Source organism: Electrophorus electricus, chromosome 2 (assembly GCF_041902795.1).
Source record: "Electrophorus electricus isolate QZ-2024a chromosome 2, ASM4190279v1, whole genome shotgun sequence".
In the NCBI taxonomy this organism is placed as follows: domain Eukaryota; kingdom Metazoa; phylum Chordata; class Actinopteri; order Gymnotiformes; family Gymnotidae; genus Electrophorus; species Electrophorus electricus.
This window is the reverse complement of record NC_137498.1, coordinates 42,284,235-42,303,273: the sequence shown is the minus strand read 5'-3', so window position 1 is coordinate 42,303,273 and position 19,039 is coordinate 42,284,235. Positions and strand designations below refer to the sequence as shown.

The window sequence follows — 19,039 nt, the reverse complement described above, 5'->3', positions numbered from 1 at the left end:
TTGGTCAGGGGGCCAACCCTGGTAACTTGGCAGTGGCGAGGCTTGAACTGGAAACCATGCAATTACCAAAACAGTAGCTTAACCACTGAGACACCACTGCCCTTGTCAAAGTTATGAATCTTTCAGCGCTTTAAGAATTGGAATTGAAATTTGGAATCTCAATATGCAGAACTCCTAACTAGGTTTCACTGGATCTACATGTACAGTAGTGGTGTGGTACTGATATTGTATTCATCACTGTGGATAGGCTATAACTCCGAATAGCAGTAGCTCAGTTATCTAAGGTTAATTAACAGAGGTAGAGGCGCATGCACACACACAAAAAAATATCTTCACATCTAAATTTTATTAGTCTTTTGTCACTGTACATACATTTTCAAGTTATTCATTCCATTCTAGATGGATTATTTAAAATGTTCACATTTAAAAAAAAATTGAGACTGTGAAACCTTAAACCTCTAATGCCAGTTGCTGTGGCAGTGTTTTCAAGAAACATGTTCCCATCGTCCTCCTTTATGAATTGACAAACTAATCTCTCATCCCCCTCCTTTATGAATTAGCACTATACTTGTTGTGAATTGCAAACCATTGTCTCATTAGTACAAATCAAAACTGCTCCCTGTTATTCAGCACCATAGTACAATAGAACTATTTTGTAAACATTTTTAATACATTTTGTAGAAAAATCAAGCTATTTAGGTTATGACAAATCCAAAGTGGGTCTTCAAGGTTTTTAATTGCGATTTAGCGACCATCTGTAAAACTCTCATACACGTTCCTCAGCTATGCATGGTGAGCAAATTATTTATGTGCATAAAGATTAATGCAAAGTGCTGTTAAAAGTAAGAGAATAAAGGAAATATAAAATATTTAAGGAAAGCTGTGTGTAGGTGCTCAGATGTCCAGTGTGACAATCTTATTTCATGTACTGTGTGAGGTGAAGGACATTTACAAACTTGCGGTGTTGAAGTTAAGCCCCAAGCCAATAAACAAAGAAAAAAAATAGATATATAGATAGCTAGATGGATAGATAAAAAGTAACATTTTAAAAAGACAGCTGGGTTATGGACGTTTTGAATGAAGCAGACCCTAGTTCAGCTTCATAATGTATTTAGGAAGAGGTAATATCTTATGAACTGATGAAGAATATTTATAATAATCCATAATTGCCATTTGTCTTGCAAATGGCAATAGTGTACTGGACCTCAAGCAGGAGGACTGATCTGGGATCTGCTTTTATGTAAGACTGCAGTCACAAAGTTTACAGCACAATTTTATCCTAATGTGCCGAACAGTTAAAAACGAAGGTGACGTTTGTTCATCCATCCACTCATAAAAAGTTTTTTTTTTTTAATAAACTGGTATTCACATGTCACACATGTGCATGCATACAATGAGAATTATTTTTCCAGATGTGCAATGTTGCCATGATCGTGATCCTACATATATTAAGACAATCCCAAAGAAATCTTTAAAGCCCCAGTCTAGATATTTGATATTTTTCACAGAAAAATCTAATAAAAAAATACTGGACATTGAAGTCAAGTCAATGCTGATATCATTTGAAACCAAACAAATCAATGATGGTGTCACCTCTTTGCTACCAGTTTGCTACAAGAAATGCTCGAAAAGACACAAAATCCCAAATCATCCTGACTGAGGCTTTAAACTACCATACTGCAGTCGCTAGGGTCAAATCCTCACTGTATGAATTGTTGTCTGAGGATAATGAGAGTGCCTCCCCCCGTAAAGCACATGGCAGGAAGCCATGTGTCTGCATGATGGTCAATACCTGGACAAAGCTAGGTAACTGGCACCTGTGCTTTGGCTGGTGCCAATTTAAGACTACATTCTTCAGGAAGATTTACATTTTCCTGATACTATTATCCAAAGCAACTTACAATCATGGCTGAATACAACTTGAGCAATTGAGAATTAAGGGCCTTGCTCAGGGGCCCAACAGTGATAACCTGTTGGTGGGGCTTGAACTGGCAACCTTCTGATTACTAGTCAAGTACCACTGAGCTACCACTGCCTCAGGCATTGTATTGGAGTCTGCTGCACATATGCAAACACATTTCAGCTACAACTGGTGGATCAGGAGAGAATCTTCAGTCTCAGGAACATCTCATCTGGAGGTTACACAAAGCTCAGCAAACAAGGATCTGGCTCTAGTTTAGTCACTTGAAAGTGGAACATGCACAAAATCTTGGTGTTGAGCCTTGTCATTGCCTGAGTACCACTTTCTTCTTGTTTTGATTGAGCTGCCATTAGTGATCTGTGATTGGCTGGAATGTAGAGGCAGGAGGAAGGTCCTCTAGCTGGTACAGACAAAAGACTGAAAGGTGAATGGAGAAAAGGGTACACATGTAGGGATTACAGGAGGAGGTGAGTGGAAGACATGAGCTTCAGTGTGGAAATACACAGCTGTGTAAAGGGAGACACGTAAAGGGATTTGCTATCCTCCACCAGATCTGTAGGAGAGAAAGGTCAGAGTCAAAATCAAACAGGAAGGCATATCAGAACATTTGGAAACAAATGGGTGTAAAGACAGAAAAAATATGGTATTTATGACAAGCATTGTATGGTCTCAAGATCTCAATTCCATTATTATATTGCTTTAATGTGCAGACTTTGCTATGCTTGAAATTATTCAGCAAATCAGCCGTATAAAATAGAAAATTAATTCAGGGCAGCTGTTTTGCTTTGCTAACAAACTACATTAATATCAGGTAGGCCATTCAGTAAATAAAGTGTCAAAAATAGTACCAAATCAGTTTGTTAAACTGAAATAGTACAGATCCTGGTTCAGATTTCTGTCCAAACCAGCATAAAAGATAGAAGTACATGGTTTTTAATGATCCAGTGGTGTGGGAGAAGCTATTGCAGTAAGCAGGCATATGGAACGGATGTCTTCGGATGCTTAAATTAAGTCTCAGGTGTGATCAGATGGACCAGAGTAAAAAGATGTCTGCTTGAATCATACCTTCCTCTCCGGATATTCCTTCATCAGCAGATGAACAAGAATTAAAAGCAAAAGAATGAAACATCAGAGAAATACCTCAAAGTTTGCTCAAATATTCCAAAAAGTACATATCTACAACTAGCCTCTGAGGCTGTCTTACCTTAAAAGCCCCGTCACCAGTATACACTGCCTGGCCAAAAAAAAAGGTCACACACTCTGATATTTAGTTGGACCGCCTTTAGCTTTGATTACGGCACGCATTTGCTGCGGCATCGTTTCCACAAGCTTCTGCAATGTCACAACATTTATTTCGGCCCAGAGTTGCATTACTTTTTCCCCAAGATCTTGTATTGATGAAGGGAGATTTGGACGACTGCACAAAGTCTTCTCCAGCACATCCCAAAGATTTTCAATGGGGTTTCATTTCTGGACTCTGTGGTGACTCTGAACCACTCTTTCACAATTTGAGCCAGATGAATCCTGGCATTGTCATCTTGGAATATTCCCATGCGATCAGTGAAGAAAAAATCCATTGATGGAATAATCTGGTCATTCAGTATATTTAGGTAGTCAGCTGACTTCATTCTTTGGGCACAAAGCATTGTTGAACCTAGACCTGACCAAATGCAGCAACCCCAGATCATAGCACTGCCCCCACAGGCTTGTACAGTAGGCACTAGTCATGATCATTTCAGCCACCTCTCTTCTTACCCTGATGCGCCCCTCACTCTGGAACAGGGTAAATCTGGACTCATCAGACCACATGACCTTCTTCCATTGCTCCAGAGTCTGATCTTTATGCTCCCTAGCAAATTGAAGCCGTTTTTGCCAGGTAGCCTCACTGACAAGTGGTTTTCTTAAGGCTACACAGCTGTTTAGTCCCAATCCCTTGAGTTCCCTTCGCATTGTGCATGTGGAAATGCTCTTACTTTCACTATTAAACATATCCCTGAGTTCTATTGTTGTTTTTCTACGATTTTATTTCACCACACATACAGTGATCACAATGAGTGTGATCGCCGATCACAATCATTCAAGATTTTTTTTCCGACCACATTCCTTCCTCGAAGATGATGTTTCCCCACTGTCCTTCCACTTTTTAATAATGCGTTGGACAGTTCTTAACCTGATTTTAGTAGTTTCAGCAATCTCCTTAGATGTTTTCTCTGCTTGATGCATGCCATAATTTGACCCTTCTAAAACAGATTAACATCTTTTCAATAACCACAGGATGTGTCTTTGGACATGGTTGTTTAACAAATGAGAAGCTACTCACTGCATCAGTTAGGGTTAAATAACTTGTTGCCATTTGAAACATAATCACCCATGCGGTAATTATCCAGTGGGAGGCTCTTACCTATTTGCATGGTTAAATCCAGGTGGTGACCTTTTCTTGGCCAGGCAGTGTATTATTCTAGGTCCATGAGGTGCTTTTCTGTCAAATTAACTTGAGAATCAGCAGTAACCATACAAAAAGGACACTGTCTAGATATACTGAAAATAACCTTTGGTTTGTTTTCACCAAAGCAATAATAGCTGACATGATGGTTTGAAAAATTTTAAAAGGCTTTACAAAGTTCTTTGATAAAACTCACATTATGAGTAGAGACTATAGCAAAAAACATGGTACAGGTGACAGGTTTGGCAGAGTCATGTCTACTCTACCAGTCAAATCTTTAGTACATGTACTGGAAAATGTGTAAACATATATACCATCCCTCAAAAAAATATGCATTTTAGACCCTTTGGTGAGTTTAGAAATTTATTTTTTTTTAATTTAGAAAAATGTCATTTTAATTTAGAAAATGAACTATTTCACTACAATTCACTTATCTTCTTCTGAATAACATTGACATTAAGTGATTAACAAGAATTTAAAAGGTTTCCGACATACATCCTCAGACTGTTGACTGGTAGTGTATCCCTGCTTGTACACCCTTGATTAAGAGGCATGACAAAACTTTATTTGCATCTCATGAGTGCATTAGAACACTGTCAAAGGTGTCTCAAAATCTGTCTCAGTACCTTTTATAAATTTGGTATGTATATAAAACATTTAATGCTATGCTTACTGAATCATCAGTATTGTTAGCATGTCAAATCAAGAGACAAAGAATGCGAATAAAATAATGTCTTCTAACTATGGAGCTTTTTTAGTAACAGTTTCACCGAAAATGATTTTGTTGAAGGACCTTTGACCAATGACCAATGACACTTTAACAAGCATGCAGTAATACATCACCCCTTCCCCTCACATTGTAAAATGTCGACTCACATCCTCTCTTTATTTGGGTCATGATTCTGGGTCCGTCACTGTGGCAGCAGTGAGGACTAATTGCGTTCCCTGACTCCTTGCGGTGTTTCTTACACAGTTCAGCACCCCAGAATTCAGAGTGCTCACTGAATGGCTGTAGTTGGCCAGAAACATCCAGAAATCAAAGTCACTCACAAAAACACAACCCTTAATCCTAACCTTAACCGTTTAATCCTAATAGCTAAATGTAACTCCTAACAACATATCTCTTACCCTCAACTCCCACCCAATTCTGAGACTAAAGGCCATTGATGCCATGTTGCATAATTCAACATTAATAGCTTTTGTGACTTCCTTTGCTTTCCTTCAGCAGTTGTAAGTGTATGTACCATAGGAAAAGCTGTCAAAACATGTGGGGTTTACTTTGCCAGGCAGGGAACACATGGAGGCGTGCAGAGAAACAGATCAGCAGTGGAATTACCAAGAAACAAGCCCAATCTAAATCTTTCTCCATTCCCTCCTCTCTATCCCTTAACGGAAGTTTACTCAGTGGATGAAAGCAAACTAGGCATCAAATTTCTTTCCGCTTTGTTATTCCATGTTCTATGTTGATTGGCTTGATATTTCGTTTGTCAAATTGTTACCTGCTATTGAACAAGAAATGAGGTGTGGGGGAAGGGAGAACAATGTTGAGAAATATAGACCAGGCCCAAAGTTAATGACATAAAGAAAAAACTCCAAAATGGACACTGCCATCTACATTCAGGAGGGGATATTCATCTCGAGCCTACAAACATATTCAGAGAGCAGCATGAAGGTAACAGGGGTTTGGCATGAAGTGTCACAGTAGGTTGGGATGTAAATAGTCCCACTGCAGTATGAAGTTCACAGCCACTCCAGAGAGCAAGCTGGGAAGGATGGGTGGATATAAGATCCAGAAGCACCTTTTTATTTGCTTTACATTTATCTTATGCTTTCACTGAAGGCAAGTTACAATTATGACTGAACACAACTCAGCCAACTGATCAGTGGTGGGGCTTGAACTGACAAACTTCTGACTATAAGTCGAGTACGTTAACCACTGAGCCACAAATGATATCAATATATTTTATATCTCAATTTCTCTGGCTGTGAAACATGGTAATTCCGTTCTCCCCCTATACCCGCAGTGCTACTTCAGCTCAACATTCTTGCAAAGCCATGTGAGCAGGTTATGACAGTGGGTTATGCAGTCAGGTCGACCTCTATAATTTAGCGTTTTGGAAAACTAAAATCTTGGAACAAGAGCCGGAATGTGTCCTGGATATGGATGCTACTTTCCATGAAAAACGATATGACTTATGGAAAGTAATATGCCATAGTCATAACATTTTTAAGTATTTTCTCTATCTGGACAAGAGGAGGATAGTTGAAGAGAATAACTCTGGAGCAGTGAATGAAAGTACTGGCTAGATCCACAGGGCGCAGGCAGACCATATTGCATCAGGGCATTTGCAGCAGTGACTCTGAAGCAAGCAAATCTTTCTTTCCTTTCAGTGACCACTGTGGCAACATATTAGAAAGTCGATGGCTTAGATAGCAGCTGTACAGGGACATGTGTGGGTAACCATCATGAGTTTGCCATGTGCTGAATGTTGCTGCTTGGTGTGTACAGATGCACTCAGTGTGTTATAGACAGGGGTGTGATCATGCCTTGGTGTCTATACCATTTTTGAGGTGCGAAGATATAAGCATACAGCAGCAAAGAGGCATGCCAGAAACCTTACTTAAATCCCCAGCCTGTGCCCCCCAGGACTATAGCTGCCAGGAGAATAGCCCCCGCAATGGAGCCTATGATTATATTGGTACCACTGGGACCTGTGAAGGGGGAGGGGTGGGATGGGGGGTAAAACAGAACAGCACCACCAAACACACGTAAGAAGAACACAGTGTCAACCACTGCACACCCTCCACCACTGCAGAGACGCAAAGGTGGGAGAGGGGTAACTAACGTAAGAGTCTGAGAGAGACAGTGGTGGAAGGGAGGGAGGGCTGGGAGAGACGACGGGTAAGAGAGGAAGTTCCATCACGTTTTTGGTTTTCTCTCTTTGTGTGCAGAGCCAGGGTTATGGGTAGAGCTCAGGGACTTTAAGAGCCAGACTGAGCACAGTCACACTGCAAGAAGACGCTTAGAGAAGAGGAGCCGCAAACACACACACACACACACACACACATATGCACACATATATATACACACACACATGCATACACACACTCAGACGGTATTTTCACATGTTGTATGTGTAGGTTTGTTTGCATATGTGTGTGTATATAAAAGGGCAGGAGATGCAAACCTTTCTTGTCTTGACCTGGAGGAGGTGTGGGGTCAGGGATGGGGTCAAACACACTACAGTCCTTCCCTGTGTAATCTTGCTCACAAATGCACTTTACTTCATTACTGCATGTCTGCACACCCACACACACACACACACACACACACACACACGCATATGCACACACATGCATACGCACAAACATAGGCAGAAGCAATTTCTTAAATGCCACATTACCTTCTGTACTATTCACAATTTAAACAACACCCATTGCCATACTTCACACACATACACACTACATAGACTACACTGCATGCACAATATAATCATCATCACCATCATCATAAACAATAAGATTTTGCTGTAAAAAATATTCTTGTGCATGCGTGAGTGCATGGTTCTCACGCCATGATTGGAGCAGGTCAGCCCTGAACTGGATCCAGTACACGTGCTGATGTTGAAGGAGCTGAGAGGGAGGCAGCGATGCTCTAAACACATCATGTTAGGACCACACGCGGTTCCATCCTCCACATAACCCAAATCTGAGCCATCCTCTAGGACAGCATGCCCACCGCTACACACACACACACACACACAATAGCATCTACTATTTTTAATATATGCTTGACTTTAGAAGCCGTATACATCTGATATATACTGTATGTTCCCTATTTAACACACACTAACAGGAAATCATAACATTACCCAACCCAATCACTGACCGGCAGTCCAGATACTTGTTCTGGTGGTAGAGGGTCAAACTTGTCACTTCCCCTTGCAAATCCCCAAATTTTGGCTTCGCTGTCATGTTAGAACAGAAGAGGAACCCGCACAAGACGTCCCTGTGGCAGAAACAGATACACATGCAGACAACACAGCAAAAGAAATAAACACAAGCCCTGAGTTTTGATGTGAACAGACAATCTGTCATTATATCCCTCTTCTGTGGTATTATGTGTATAAGTACTATAAACTTTCATTCAAATGCAAAAAGACATATGTGTTGTCCACTATATGGTGTGCACTCTGGCAATATAAATTTAAGTAAAGATACATACAAATATAAATACAAAGGGAAGAAAGTGTGTGTGTGTGTGTGTGTAAGCACGTACGGTTTATTGCACTGTAACCAGCCCTGTCCCCCAGGAGAATGTCCACAGTTTCCTTTCTCTGTTCCTTCAGCATTTAACTTCTCATAGCAGAATCTGTCTGCTGCACCTGTGGGGACATATTTTCACATACTCACTATACTCCCCAGTTCTCATATTTCCACTACTACCCACACTTTCATATCTCTCACTCCTTGTACTCACTATAGCCCCACAGTCCTTTGCACTGATTGTCAAGGGTTCGACAACGACCATTATAACAGCGACCCTGAGAGAACAGAGACAAAGAGAGTAGTGGATGCAGAAATATCTGGTTAAAATATTTTAAATATATTTTTTCCATCTATAGTACTATTGTGTGACAGTTGCAGCTACAGTATGTTACAGTGGTCTGTGTATGTGTGCTCTGTATTACACTGTTATTGTCAGAAACATTAGGAAGAGCCAGTTTTAAATGAGAACTTATACTCTATGGGTGACACTGAATAGCAGTGATCATAAATAAATGAATCATAATAAAGATGTAGAGATGTATTAAGTATGTAGCTCATGATAGTCCATGAGTTACACCACTGACTTTGGTATAGGTGGTCATGGGTGTCCTGAACAGGGCATCTCTAGTGCGGTCCCTTAGGAAAGGTTCCTTAACGCTGCCCACCTACCTCACTAACAATATAAGAGTTCAAATCAAGAGAGTCACACTGGCATGGATATCACCCAGGTCAACAAGGTTTGTGCCAGATGTTGGAGGACCAGGGCACTTTGATGAAAAGTGGGCTACTGGAAAAACTACAGAAAATTCATGGATGAGAGTGGAGAAGAGAGGATTGTTGAAATATTACCACAAGTAACCCCAGTGTGAGGGGGGACATGCAAAGGATGTGGGAACTATGGATGCTTCAAAACCAAATATTTATACTAACACTGAAACAACTAGTAGCTCAGTGTTCCAACATCTGCAAGAGGCAGCTGCTCCCACAACTAGAGATCAACGAGATACAACACATATGCTACGGCAAGGGGGATCCGGGACAACAGGCCAGAGGGGAGAGGAGATATCATCATCACCCCCACACTCTCAGCCTGGGAACCAAGACCCAATGAAACCATATGCCAAGCTCCTGACCAGAGCTACTGACCTGAGATTGAAAACAGACTGCCAAGACATGAAACCTGAAAGGCTGCTGGGTGATGTGAATGCAGCACTACAACCCTACAACCACACTCTCCTCCATGCAGAAGGGGCTTGGAGGGGATAAAAGCCACATGAAGAGAAGTCAGACAGCAGAAAGGCAAAAGGCACCTGAAGGTACCTGAGAAGTACAATAAGCTGTCCATACCTGACGTCTTGGAGACAAGGGTGCCAAGGGTGGACTGAATGACAGCACAGGAACAAGCTCTGAATACAAGATCAATAGAGGCTGGCATCTACCACACCAGGCAGGACCCCAGATACAGGCTGTGCAAAAACACCGCTGAGACAATCCAGCACATAACAGCAGGATGCAAGATGCTAGCAGGCAGAGCGCACATGGAACACCATGATCAAGTAGCTGGCATAGTGTACACATCTATGCTGAGTACAGGCTGGAAATTCCAAGGCCTAAGTTGCATATACCCCCAGAGGTGGTAAAAAATGACTGAGCTAAGATCCTGTGGAACTTCTAGATACAGACAGACAAGATGGTAATGAATAACCAGTGATGGCTAAACAGCAGAAGAGGCCATAGTGATAGATGTGGGAATGCCAAGCAATAGCAACATCAGGAAAAAGGAACACCAGAAGCTGGAGAAATATCAAGGACTGAAAGAAGAGCAAGAAAAGATGTGGAGGGTGAAGGAAACTGTGATTCCTGTGGTTATCAGAGCACTAGGGCCTGTAACCCCCAAACTTGGAGAATGACTTCAGCAAATCTCAGGAACAACATTCAAGATCTCAGTCCATCATGAGTAAAAAGTGAAAGCTCTGAAAAAAATTACCTGATTGTTGTCACACATGTATCCATCTAGCTTGTGAACATTGTGTGGACACTGTAAGACAACAATGAAAAATTAAACAGTTAAAGTCAAATAGAAAAAAAGAGCAAATATGTAACTTTCTCATATATTCATCTATTGTGTGTCAGAAATCTATCAGTCCATGTATAAATTACCATCTTTATAGTCCAAAAATGTACTTACCTTAATTATTATTAAGGTAATAATAAGCATAGTATGCACACACATACTAAACGTGTGTTAAAATAAGCCTTCATTATGTTTCAGCTTTTATCTTGCAGTTCATCTGCAATATGTTTAATTTTCTGAAGATACTATTATGATGTTTGTGAACCTAAGATTGGATTTTGTGACTCCTTCACGCATTTATTTGGTCTAATCCGTTACTTGGTTAATGTAGTCATCTAACTCAGTATATAGTTAGTTCTTGTAGTTCTGTAGCTCAGTATATAGCATCCAGACATAATTTACATGTCTATACCAGAACATTCAGCCCCAACTTTCCCCCATATCAAAACATCAAGCACTAATCTACCATAGAGATCCACTCCACAGGCTGTATCACTGTTTTCATGAGCATGAAATTTCAGGAACCAAAGAAAGAAAAACACAATATGGTGAAACCATTCTGAAGACAGCATATACTGAATGTACCTGACTTGAGTCTCCAGTGCAGGTTTCTGGGATGTCACAGTCATTTACAATGTCTCTACACATCACTCCTCTCTGTTCATACTGCAACACAAAATGAACAGTGCCACCAACTGCTGTTACTGCAACAGTTTGATAGGGATATACATACAAAGTAAGTTATTTATGCTGAGATTGTTCAAAGTATTTTATAAATGAGAAAATACAAATGATAATAAAATTAAGTTCAAAGGCTGTAAACAGAGTAGAAATTAAAATCTTGGCTAAACATGACTAAAGCAATACATATAATGAGAATAAAAAAATTAAATACAACAAATTCAAAATTGAATTAGGACAATAAATTGCTGTAACAAGATAAAAGTGTGGTAGATCTAAAAACAAAAAAACAAAACAAAACAAAATCAAAACAGTGTTCTAGGTTCATATGTGTTCTGTAAATGAAGCGTCTGTCCAGTATTCTGATTTGAATTGTGAATTGGGACTCTGAGAGGCAGTGTTAGTTTTAGCATTTGCATTAGCACTGGCATAACAGGTGATGCTAGTGGGTGTGACAGACAAGAGTACACAGCTGTACTAACAACAGTGGCTCCATCCATGTGTTCCTCTGGCTTGCCTCTGTATGTCTCTCTGTGTCCCTTTAAAGCCCCGGCCCAAGGACTACTGACGCTCCCCGCACAGCATGGGGATAGCCAAATTCCAATATCAAGCTCTGGAACCTCATTTCCAACACATTTACAACATTTTTGTCGAAGTCTGTAACAAATATAATGTGTTCTGAAACCTGAAGAGGCATTTAAATCTGCTTCTTTTTTACTCAACAGGAACCTTTCTGCATTTCTCTAGGTAGCACGACCTCTATGTGGTGTCTCTCTAGGTGTCACTATGTCTATGTGGTGTATCCACAACTGCCAGGAACATCTGTATTGGTTTTCCATATACTTTAGTTTACCATAAACTGTATGATAAAACAAGCGTTTTTTTTCTTATTGTAGTACTGGTTAGTGTTGGAATAAGAGTTGATAGACTGGCAGAGCATGCAATGATGCTGTACAGTGTTAATGTGTAATGTAATGACAGTGCCTACATGTAGGCATATCTCATAAGCTTTTTCCTAGAAAGATTTTTGAAAATGCCTAAAAAATCTGCTGTCCCGCGCCTTCTGGTGCCTTCTCCCCGGGATCCTGGACCATCCCACCCCATCCTCCTGCGTCTCCATCGTTTTTGCCTTCTCCGTTGCCTGGTTTGGTTTTTGCTCCTGTTGTGTTGTCTGTCCCTGTGTCCGTTTCTGTGCCCATTCTGGTTCCTGTGTCTCCCCTTGTTTCTGTCCCGGTGAACGTCCGTGTGTCCGTCCTGCTGCCCGTGTCTGTTTTTGTTCCTGTTCCTTTGTCCCTGGCCTGCTCTGTTTTGCGTTTTTGTTTTCTTCGTCCTTTTGTGCCTCCGGTTGTACAGCCTTGTTTTTTGTCGTCTTTTGTTGTGTCTCCTCAGCCTTCCTCCCAGCACTTTTTGTCATCCTCAGTCTGTTTCTGTTGTGGGTTCTGTTCCTGTGTCCACATCTGCTCCTGGTTCTTGTGCTGCTCTCTCTGCTCCTGCTTCCCCTGTTTCTGTGTCTGTACCCTTGTCTGCTTCTGTTGGGTCTTCTGGTCCTGTCCCTGCTCCGCGTCTTGCCCATTCTGTTCCTGTTCGTGGCTGTTCGGGGGCCACTGTCACGATTAGTCCCTCCCAGCTTCCGTGTTCCATGGTTTCCCTGTCTTGTGTGTTTTGGTTTCATTCCTTAGTTTCGTTTTCTCCAACCCCTCCGCCCCGTTTCATTTTCCACGCCCATCATTACTTTCACCTGTTCCTCATTTCTAGTCTTGTTAAGTTCATGTATTTAAACCCTGTCTTGTTCCCTGTGTCTTGGCTGTTCATTGTTTGTTTGAATGGATGTTTGAATGTCTGAAATCCCGTCTCTGTATGCCCGTACATTTGTACTCTGTGTATTCTACTCTGACTGTTTATCCTAGCCTTCGTGTTTCTAAGTCTCCAATTTCTTCCTAGCTCTGTTTACCTTTTTGGTTTTTTGTTTGTTGGATCATGTATCCTCGTACTCTCCGTATTGGATCAATGTCCCTGGACTGCTATAACAGCTCTGAATCTGGATTTGCCCCTAATAAATCTCGCTCTTCTTTGCACATGTGCCCGACTCCTTATTACTCACTGTTACAAGTCCTTATGAACAGAGATATTCCAAATTCAGACATTTCAGACAGAGGTCCATCATCATCATAACATTCATTTCATGTGGTTCTAAATTTCCAAGAGTGTAGATCAGTTCTTTGAGTTTTCAAATTTTATTGCTGCCATAGCAACATCTGGCAATGCAAACAGAAATGTCATTAATGCAGTGTCAATTAGTATGTATTAAAATGCCTTGCATTCTGATGGTCCATCATTCGATGGTTCGATCAGCAGGCCTTCTCTTGGTTTGTCCAGTAAGAGCTGATTGTCTGCTGTATTATGTGTAAGAGATGTTTATATATATATATATATAGTCAGTTTGCCTTGTTTGTCACAAGCAATAATAATTGAATACTGTCACACTGCCACCTGGTGGTGACACTATCACTCACCATCAGGGGTTGCCATCCCCTCAGTTGTAGTTTCACCCTCCATGTGTTTCCCCACCTCCTCCTTGTTTGTCTACATTAGTCTACTTAAACCTGCCATTTGTGGTCCTCTATGTAAAGTGTTGCCACTATGATGTTGAGTGTGATTGTGAGCCCTGTTGTCACCTGTAGATCTGTTTGACTGTGTTTGACCTTTTCATAATTTGTTTGTCTAGCTGCGTGTGTTCTGACCTCTTCTTGTCTTGTTACTATAACCTCTGGACTTGTTTATGAGTTGTTTATGATTTGCGTGTTTGTGTATTAAAGTCACACAAGGATCCTCACCAGCTCTCTGAGAAGTAATCGTTCCAAATGCATCTTTAGGTATTAAATTATCATTTGCAATTATAATTCCAGTCTTTGTTAACCTATAAATTAACCAATAAAATTATCACATGTGACTGTAAAGGAGACATTCAAAGAAAACTGTAGGACCTCCTATAGTGTAGAGCCAGCACTGGGGTCTTTTGTTCTGTAAGAGTTTCTGTCACAGCAGCGTCTACTGACACCTTGGCTCAAGCTACTTTGACTGATGAAGAAAATCCTTAAGCAAGTCATTTCTCCAGGTAAAACATGTGGCATGTCAACATTCAGATTGCTAGCAGAGGTAAAATTATATACTAGAATGTTCTCTCACAGCTGCTATAAAGAGCAAAACCAGACAGTTGGAGCATATTTTTACCCATGAGGCCACTTGTTTGGTTTGTTAAAGGAGGTATCACAAGTTGCCTTCTGTTAGTGGGTTTAAATTTAAAAATAGGGTAAAAGTATTTGTTGTGTCTCTAGCATGAACAACATCTCTGGTTGAGACTTACTTTGCATTCCCGACAGCAGAGTCCAGTACTGCACATTGCATCGTGGGTAAGAGTGCACTTCTTACAGCAGGATCCTCCACTGCGTGCACACTCCTACACAACAGCACAAAGAAAAAAGAAAAAAAAACTCTATTAATAGCATAAAAACATTCATGTGTGACTATTATTTACACAGGGTTCCTTTTGTTAAAAATGCTAAACTTAATGATAATAAACTTTATTTACATAGTACTTTCTTAAACACAGTTTACAAAGTGCTTTGCAGAGAAGTCAAAATTAAAAGAAAGGAATTGAATAACATGGTGATTTTTCACAAGTAATACGATCTGTGAGCATGTTGAGATGGATAGTAAAATCACTAGTAAGTAATTCTAACCGCATTTCGGTTTGAAAAATAACATCAAACTCGTATTCTTCAACTATTTGGCCTATTGTAAACGTTAGACTTGGCAAATCCAATGAATATCATCTATTCCACAGCAGTTAATTAATGGCCTATTAATTTATTAATAAGGATTACGAATAGCCCAGCTACTTGTTAAATTTGACTTGTTGTTAAATTGTTTAATTTTGTTTATTTGACCTCTGATATCAGTAGGAAACATTTATGACTATTATTGCATGTACATATATTATCTGTATTATTTGTAACTGGACTAGACACTGAATGCTTGTTTTTCAATTTTTCTTATTCTAATTATTTTTCCTCTCTCACTACTTATTCTGCTCCTTATTGTTTATATTGTGGCTATTGTAGTGTCCGTTGTTGGCCAGAGGAGGATGGGCCCCGCTTTGAGCCTTAGTTTCTTCCTCATGCTCTGTTGAGTTCTTCTTGCCTCTTGGCTTGCTCACTGGCGGCTTGCACTTAGATTGTGTTAAAAAGCGCTATATAAATAAATTTGACTTTGACTTTGTATTTATCTATCAGTACTTACTCCTGCCCTGGCAGGGACTAAACTCTAAGCTCTATCCTGGCATAAAGATAAACTTTCCAATGAAACAACAAAGCACTTTTGTTGGTTAAGAGCAGCTAGAACATGCTGTAAATATCAAAGTAAATCACAAACCAAAGATTTACAATAAATATAATTGAAAAATTAATTAACCAAGAATTGTGATAAAAAGTCAATTAATTATGGTATGGTACTTATGGCGCAGGTTTGCACAACTGTAATGCTATCTGTCTGTACCATTAAATGACTAAACAAGTTCCAGCTAGTTCAAAATGCAGCAGCCCGAGTTCTTGCAAAGAACTAGAAAATTTGATCACATCACTCCTATCTCAGCTACTTTACATTGACTCCTAGTAAAATTTCATACTGGTTATAAAATACTTCTAATAACTTACAAAGCACTGAATGGCCTTGCCCCACAGTACCTTAGAGAATGCCTAGTGCATTACGATCCACCACGTCTGCTTCAATCAAAAGGTGCAGGCTCTTTACTAGTACCAAGAATAACATCTAATGCAGGGGCAGAGCTTTTTCCTATAAATTTCCCACACTAAGGAATAACCTTCCTGTAAATGATCAAGACTCAGACACAGACTCAATATTTAAAGCTAGGCTGAAAACCTATCTATACAGTCAGGCATTTTATTCCCATTTTAGGTAAAGGTGTAGATCTGGGGGTCCATGGGCATTGAGAGTTATGGTAAACTGGGATGGTATGATGCTGTCACTTCACCTCTCTTTTGTCACTCAAGTTTGTTGACTGAGAGTGGTGGAGTGCTGATGTTCCAGGGTGCCCTCATGCCTGTGGTTCCTTCTGGCTCTTTCCTTTTAGCTGTGCTGCCATAGCAAGATCTGCTGGAGTCCATCACTGCAGATTATATTTCCCTAATTTACATACCCTTATACCTGGACATGCCTAATAATCTATTCTCTCTTTCTGCTGAGGTACACCTACCCCTGATGTCATGATGTTACTGAGTCTCAACCCGTCTCAGCTGTCATGGTTACTCCCACCACCCCCTAATGTCCCCTGCTGTAGCCCCCCACACCTCCACCCCAACAAATTACTTCTCAGTTATCCTTGATGAACATTCTCATGCGTGTTGGGTCTTGGACACGTGCACACCATCAGGACAAGACTAGGACCTCTAGAAAGTTGGACTAGACATGAATTGCTTATTTTTTCATTTTATTATTATTGATTTATCTTTCTCATAAATTGTTATTATTGTGGTGACCAATGTCAGCCAGAGGAGGGTGCCCCCCCCCCCCCCCCACCCCCTTTGAGTCTTGGTTCCTCTCAAGGCTTCTAGGGGAGTCTTTCTTTGCCACTGTCACCCTTGGATTGCTTACTGGGGCTTGGACTTGGACAATTGCAAAGCTGTTTTGTGACAACATCTGTTGTAAAAAATTGCTATATAAATAAATTTGATTTGATTTGATTTGATTACTCCAGCAGAAGGGAGAGCAGACATTGCTGTCGTACTTACCACCTGAGACCCACAGTCACATTCCTCTCCTGGTTCCACAAAGCCGTTCCCACACTCTGGAGGGTCTAGTAACTGTGCAGAGGGACAAGTTGAGGTGAGATTTAATAGATACCTAGGTCAGTAATCTGAGCAATATTCATCACAAGAAGACATGTTGTGCCATTACTGAGGAGCTGTTATCTAGGGGACAAGAACAGAGGTGTAATCCAGACATAATCCAGATCTTTTATCTCACAATACCAGTGACAGGATCGCAGGGGCCAAATATAACATACAGATGAATCCTTCCTTGGATTTTAACTATCTACCCTGAAATCAGTAAGGTGATTCCTCAAAGGTTTCTGTAATCTACGTGCCATGGCCCTCTTAAACTGTCAGTTTCAATACAGCTAAAAGATAAGTTGCACTTCAACATGTCACATGAGCATATAACACCAAGGCAGTCCAGTTAAAGTGTGCTGAATTTTAAAATAGTTTTCTTTGTGTAAAAGAAACAGGTGAGTTTGCTGAACATTTTAAATCAACGGTGTACAACTTAAACATTTGATCAGAGTTGTTCAATTTAGAAGTTAACATTGTTTGTGATATTTGAGCTAGTATACAAAAATAAAGTTTAAAAACTAATTTATTTTGTGGTAAAGAACTACATCCACCTGTGCATTCAATACAATGTTTTAGGGAAACCAATAATTTAAATTAAAAATGCACAATTAAATAAATTAAAGCACAACTAAACATGTAAATGAGAATTTTAAACGAAATTCTTTAAAAATATATTTTCAAAATATTTGTGTCATGGTTTCACCATGACAGCACCATATAGTATTAATTTTTCTTTTTTCGATTACATGTGTGTCTCCACCCTGTCTTGTTTTTTGTATTTCCTGCAAATAAATATGCAGCATGTAGACTTGTCATAGATTCAAATGCCTTCACCTTTCCGACAGCGCAATCCCAGAAACCCACCTTCTCCGACTGTCCACAGTTGACAACAGAGTGGGCTGAAGTGGTCCAGTCCTCTCAGGACTCAACACACCACTTACGGCAGGGCGGCACTACCCCCACACCACCCCCTGCACTACCCCACACCACCCCCTGCACTACCCCACACCACCCCCTGCACTACCCCAGCATTTTTGTTATCTTATACCGTGCCCACCACATAATTTTTTTAAATATTGTGAAATGTCCATAAAATGATATAAAAAAGGACCCTTTTTACTCAAGCCTAAAACCCTAACAATTTAAGCCTAACCCCAAACTGTTAACCCTTTAACTCCATATACTTTAGCCTTTAACCTTTTAACTCTAACCTTTACCATTAAGGGCACCTTATGTTTTTTTGTTTTTTTTTTAATAAACCAATTTCACAATTTCAGCAGCTGAAACAATTAGGACTGCACAGAAAACCAATGAAAAGATCCACCCGCAGGCTTTAGTGAGTGTCTCTGGTTCACAATCCACTCTTACCTTACTGGGCTTATTGAAAAGACAACTTCCTCCGCCTTGAAGCAGGAACTGCAAGTATTCATCTATGCTACAGCGAGAGAATTTCCGCGGTAGGTAGTACCTGATATGTATGCGCACACACACACACAGACATACACACACACACACACACACACATACACACGTTTACAGAGTCAAGTGAGAAAGGGGAGTTAAACTGGGAGCCACTGCTTTGCCACACTGAAATCTTGAAGTTAATATAACTGTAAACATTAGTTTAGAGAACTTAGAGCTAAGAGCGTCTGCTAAATGATATAAATGTAAATGTAAATGCACCTATATTCTCTGCACATGTCTTGCTGAGAGTGAGAAATTACTTGACTTGTGAGACATTA

General features: G+C 40.2%; 1 protein-coding gene across 6 annotated transcripts in view; it reads right to left on the bottom strand.

Annotated features, from left to right (window-relative positions):
- Positions 1–336: 336 nt before the first annotated feature.
- The window catches only part of LOC113582927 (disintegrin and metalloproteinase domain-containing protein 11-like), a 26,526-nt gene continuing 7,823 nt past the window's right edge, over positions 337–19,039 (bottom strand). For 2 of the 6 annotated variants that reach the window (XM_081704686.1, XM_035529431.2), the window contains exons 15-24: positions 18,666–18,765; positions 17,196–17,267; positions 14,753–14,845; positions 11,293–11,373; positions 10,621–10,671; positions 8,845–8,908; positions 8,644–8,749; positions 8,254–8,373; positions 7,937–8,105; positions 7,088–7,664 (exon numbers count right to left, since the gene is read on the bottom strand). In XM_081704686.1, the coding sequence (XP_081560812.1) occupies positions 7,347–7,664; positions 7,937–8,105; positions 8,254–8,373; positions 8,644–8,749; positions 8,845–8,908; positions 10,621–10,671; positions 11,293–11,373; positions 14,753–14,845; positions 17,196–17,267; positions 18,666–18,765 (1,174 nt within the window). In that variant the 3' untranslated portion in view covers positions 7,088–7,346. The other 4 variants (XM_035529430.2, XM_081704697.1, XM_035529432.2 and 1 more) reach the window with 4 other exon arrangements.